We start from the raw sequence: 5431 nt of genomic DNA, 5'->3' as shown, positions 1-5431 counted from the left end.
CGCAGCGGGGCACGGTGGAAGCTTCTCTCCAGCGTGGGGGGAGCTTGGGGCATGGTGTCCTTGGCCGAGTCTCCAGGGGCCCAGGCTGTCGGCCTTAGTCCCTGCTCTGAGCATGGAATGAGGAGGGAACTGGGGCTCTGGAGCTATAGCATAGGACGGGCATGTTGGCACAAGAGCCCAGGCCCATCCGCCTCGGACAACAGGGGCTCCAGGGTGACACCCAGTCCGGGGGCCTCCCTGCAACAGCCAACACCCAGCCCACCATGGGGCCTCTCCCCTCCTTAGAGCCCCGCAGGGCTGCCCTTGGAGCCTAAGCCCCTACCCACTTGTCAAGAATGCCAAGGAAGGGTCCCTATAGGCCCGGTGGCTTCCTACGAGGTCCAGCCCACCAAGCGCCCCCCACCCCCACCCCCAGAGGAGGGCCTCTGTACCCATTTGCCCCTTTGCTCATCTGCTCTGAGCCTGTGCTCTGAGGTCCTGCTGCATGCTGAAATCAGCGTGTGTTTGCATGGACGGGTGCAGGCATGCCTGTGTGTAGGTTGCATGTGCGGGGGTGGGGGCTGCATGTGCTGCATTGTGGGCAGGCGCCGAGACGTGTGTGGCATGCCTCACAATGGCCGGGACATAGTACCTTTCCACAGTCGTGTGTATCCATATGTCTTTCTACACGTGTGCTGGTATATGTCGGTCTGTCTTGTCTCCCCTGTAGACAGGAAGCCCTGAGCCACACGCCAGCGGGCGCCCTGGGAAGGTGACGTCGAGACTAGCCCAGCCTAACTGGGGGTTCCTGGTCCCGCCCCAGGAGTCCTCCAGCCTGCAGCCCCCCCCACCCCACTGCCGAGGAGGGAGGATTGTCTGCCGAGGGCTGGGGTCCGAGTCAGGGATCAGGGATCCTGGCTTGTAGTGCAGAGGACTCTTGGCCGCGCTGAGTCAGGAGCCCTGCCCCGAAGCCCGTGGGACCTTAGGCAAGGCCTCCGAGCTCTCTGTCCACATTCGATCATCTGGAGAACACGGGGTTGGATCCATGAGGTCTGGCTGCCCCTGAGGCCCAAGGATCGAGACTTTAAGTCAGGTGGCGGGAGCCGTGGCCAGAGCCTGCCGGCCAGGCCCCCACTCAGTCCCGGGGTGTCCTGCTGAAGGGTGAGAGCAGAGCCATGCCAGGAAGCGGCCCCGGCGAAAGGATGACGTGGCCTGGTCCGGCCCTCCCCGCGCCCCCCCCAACGCGCCCTCTCTCCTCAGCCCCGGGGACACCGCCCATCCTGCCCCTCACCCGGACCCGCAGCCTCATGGCCATGTCCCTGCCGGGCAGTAGACGGGCCTCTGCTGGATCCCGCAGGTGAGTCCCCCCCCACCCCTTGGCTTCAGACGGTGGGAGGAGGGAGGGTCTCTGTCCCCAGTCTGCCACCGACTTTCCCCAGGTTTCCCAGCTTTAAAACTGGGCTTGCCACCACACACCTCCTCCTGGAACTGTTTAAGGGCTCAAGTGACACAGTGGATAGAAAAGGTCTTTGAAGAAGGAAACCGCTGGATTCCTACCAGCTCCAGTACTGCCCTTAAGCTTCACAGCTTCCCGAGGGGACGAATGCCGTCACCCACTCTGGCTCACTCTGCCCCGGCCTTGACTTTGACCTTTGTGTGCCCTCCTCCTGTCCCTACCCCTGCCTGCCCTGCTCTGCCCCACCTGTGTCAGCCCAGGCAGGGCCCTCCTCTGGGCTCGGGGGACCCTAGAAGTTGAGGACCCCTGGCGAGAGCAGATGGGACCCCCCCCTCCCCCACCGCCGCCCCCAGCCCTGCCCAGCCTGCATTCCTGTCCTGGGGAACCAGGAGGACCAGCCTGCTCCTGGTTTTCCATCTTGATTTGCGCTATCTGTTCTGTCATCCCTGTCTGTGCGTCCCCCTGTCCCCTCTGCTTCTCTCCCCGGTGGCGACCCCGCAGCGGGGGCCCTTTGGGCCGCAGCGGCCTGGCGGTGTTCACCCAGTGTCCGCCGCTGCCTGCCAGCCAGAACGAGCACCTGCCTCTTCTCCCTGCCTCCAGGCGCACCTCTCCCCCAGTGAGCGTGCGGGACGCCTACGGCACCTCCTCTGTCAGCAGCAGCAGCAACTCGGGCTCCTGCAAGGGCAGCGACAGCAGCCCCACACCCAGGTAAGGCCTCCCCTGGGCCTGGTCGCCTGCTGGCTGTGCCCCGGGTGGGGCAGGCCAGGGCTCTAGGAGTGCAGCATCACTGGCTGTGCGCGTCACTGTCCCTGAGCCTCAGCCCCTGTTCATGAGAGGGATACGACACCGCCAGCCGCATAGCACCTGTAATGTTTCAGAGCAAGGTCCTGGAAGGGTCTGGACCCCCGTCCCATCTTCCTGTCCCGCTGTCCTTGGGGTACAGCTTTGTCCTTGCCATTCCAAGAGGCTCCTACCCCTCCAGGCCTCAGGTCAGCAGCGGGTCCGGAAGGAACAGGGACCCAGCACGAGAGGCTCTTGTTTTCAGAGAGGGGACTTCCGTCTCCACCTTGCTGGCTGGCACTGGCCGTAGCCACCGGGCAGGTGGTGTGGGGAGAGTCGGCTTTGCCCTGGTGCCATGCCACCCCATGCAAAATTGGAGCCCCGTTGTGGGAAAAGGGCAAGACGGGTAGGGACAAGCCACTCGAGGCGTCTGCCATCCTGCTGTCCTCAGGGGCCCCTGTGAGAGGGACAGGGGTGGAGCTGGTGTGGAAGGCGGAGTGTGGCATGCCTGCCAGGCTGTGCCCTCAGCAGTGGCGGAAGGTAACGGAAAAAGCGGGATCGGCCAGGGAGGCAGGCGAAGAGAAGCTATGCGTCCTTGAAAACCAGGGAGTGACATCCGTAATGGCGGCCCATCCTCATTTCCCAGCGGAGCCAGGGGACCACGGCCTTGACCTTCGTACTTCCCGTCTCTGAGTCTCCATTCCCGTGTCTGTAAAGAGAGACCAACATCCCACAGGCTTCATTGGGGTGCTGTCTACAGGTGGCCCGTACTGGTCGCCACCCTCACGAGGACTTTGGTCCCACATAGGAGTCCTGGGCCGCCAGGATGGCAAACGCTGGCCTTGACCTTCCAGCAGAGATGCTGTCCTTGGTGTGAAGTGATGTTCAGATCAGGCTGAGATGGCTGTTATCAGAGTTTAATGCCACGGCACGTGTGATGGGTGACACGCGTGTGTGGGACCCACCCCCCGCCCTCGGGGCCGCACCCCCAGCGCAGAGTGGAGCACAGGGGTCATGAGTGGCACCGACTGATGTGTTCACTTACGCTTTGAAAATATAATCGGCAACTTTAGTGCTTCTCCGGAGCAGAGTTTTGCGATGCATGTCATAAGTGCAGTGCACGGGGACGGCCCCAGCCCAAGGCTGAGAATTCCCGGGAGAGGGTCTCCTTGCCCACCTGGGCTGCGTGAGCTGTGGGTGAGCAGTGAGGCCGCAGCTGTGGCCTCGGTGCAAACAGGCAGGAATTGCAGGGCATGAATGAATAGCGGAGAGCCACGACTTATGGTATGTTCTTCTTCTCAGTTTTAAATATATATATTTTTTTTCCCTGCAAAGATAGAGCTAGTGACTAAAAATGTATGAGTGTTAAATGTTATATTAGAGGAAACCCACTCATGAAAGCACATGGGAAGCGCGAGAATGTCTACTTCTTCTGTCATTCTCAACTGTACTAGTTTAACTGATCCTGGTTTGGCTGCCACTCCCCCCTCCCCCCGCCACCCTGCCCCAGGGGGCCCAGGGAGAAGCCCTTGTCACTCAGCACAGACCAGTGTCCCTTGAGCTGGGGTCCCTGCATGGCAGCTGCCAGAATGTCCGCAGTGTGGGGCTCCGGCCCCCGTTGGCTGGCTTCTCTTTTGGAAGGAGATTCTTAGAGCCCGCACAGGGGGCATCCCAGGCTCCTGACCCACGCCACCCCTCTGCCCCTTGTCACACGGAAAACAGGCCGGCACATGATATGACTTGAGTTAAACCTAGGGACCGTGAGGTGCGTAAGTACAGGAGAATCGTTGCCCGTTCTCTCCACCACTGTCCACGCGTTCTCTTGGATGGGTGGCCGTCTGCAGACACTGTTTCCTCCGTAAACACTGTGTCCTCCATAGCCGGCTCCCACAGAGCCTTTCAGACTCCCTCAGCCTGTCCCTTTCAGACCCGGCAATGTCATTGCCCCTCCCCAGACCCAGGGGGGTCCCCAGCCCCTAAAGGAGCAGAGCGGGAGGGCCACAGGGCCTCTGCCAGGCTGTGTGAGACCGTGCCCGGGCTTTGAAGCCAAGACCCAAGGAGCTTTCCTTGTGAACAGAACAACCAGAGCTGAGTGGAGGCGGCTGAGCCGCCAGTGAAGTCGGGTGCTCCCTGCCGGGTGCTCCCTGCCTTGGCCCTCCATCCTCCACTGAGTGGGGAATTCCTCCACCTTTGCAGAGCTGAGACCAGGGCGCGCTCACCGCACACACGCGTGCACATGCATGCACACGCATGCACGCACGCAGACATGCACATCTGTGCCACCCCAGGCTGGGACGCATGTGGCACCCAGTGTACTGCCACCTCAGGGTACAGCTGTTAACGCATAGATGCCCAGAGCTGGTGGGTGTTCACACGCGCGTTTGCATGTGCCCTCGGAGCACGCACGTGTGTACGCGGGGTGGGAAGGGTCCGTGTGCGTCTGCGTGAACCCGTGTGTGGGCTGGTGTCCTCATACGTGTGAGTGGCCCCTGGGGGTGGCTGCACGTACAGGCACGGGCATGCGCACATGGACGTGGGCGTGCAGACACAGCCGGGGCGGGGTGATTGTACTCAGCTGTGCACTCCCGGGAAGTGCGTGTGTGTGGCCGTGCAAACCCATGAGTCCGTGAGGACGGCAAGCAGGGTGTCAGAGTGTGTTTGGAGACGGCCGTGCCCGCACACATGTCCGCACCCTGTGTCCCCCACGGTCCTGCGGGCCAGGCAGTGAAGGCTCTGGGCTCTGGGGGGTGTCCGTGCCTCCATGCAGGCCCTGGGAGAATTACACAGGGAGGGGGACCCCGCCAGCCTCTGGCCCCCAACCTTGCGCTCTGGGTTAGAAGACCAGACGCAGGAGTTCTGGGATCACCACCGGGAATGAGTTGACCAATAGCATCAGGAGAGCACGGAACACGGTGCCAGGATGTGCGTGCGCTCTGTCATGTGTCCCCGCCCCAACCAGAGGAGCCCTGAGCTCCCCACTGTGGTCTCCGCTCAGAAGAGCTTTTGTTCTTTTTTTAATTTTTGTAACGTTTATTCATTTTTGAGACACAGGGTGTGGGGGGGGGAGGGGCAGAGAGAGAGAGAGACACGGGATCTGAAGCAGGCTCCAGGCTCCAAGCTCTCAGCACAGAGCCTGACGCAGGGCTCGAACTTGCCGACTGCAAGATCATGACCTGAGCAGAAGTCGGATGCTTAACCCGACCGAGCCACCCCCCC

General features: G+C 61.9%; 1 protein-coding gene across 2 annotated transcripts in view; it reads left to right on the top strand.

Moving 5' to 3' along the window:
• Positions 1 to 1154: 1154 nt before the first annotated feature.
• Positions 1155 to 5431, top strand: part of SNPH (syntaphilin) — a 9720-nt gene continuing 5443 nt past the window's right edge. Inside the window, exons 1-2 of one of the 2 annotated variants that reach the window (XM_077766892.1) lie at positions 1155 to 1336; positions 2036 to 2143. In XM_077766892.1, the coding sequence (XP_077623018.1) occupies positions 1155 to 1336; positions 2036 to 2143 (290 nt within the window). Of the gene's footprint in view, positions 1337 to 1936; positions 2144 to 5431 lie in introns of both variants that reach the window. The other variant, XM_077766890.1, reaches the window with a different exon arrangement.

This window comes from Crocuta crocuta, unplaced genomic scaffold (genome assembly GCF_008692635.1).
Source record: "Crocuta crocuta isolate KB4526 unplaced genomic scaffold, BGI_CrCroc_1.0 scaffold15, whole genome shotgun sequence".
In the NCBI taxonomy this organism is placed as follows: Eukaryota; Metazoa; Chordata; class Mammalia; order Carnivora; family Hyaenidae; genus Crocuta; species Crocuta crocuta.
The sequence above is the reverse complement of the archived record's forward strand: the minus strand, read 5'-3'. Positions and strand labels throughout refer to the sequence as shown.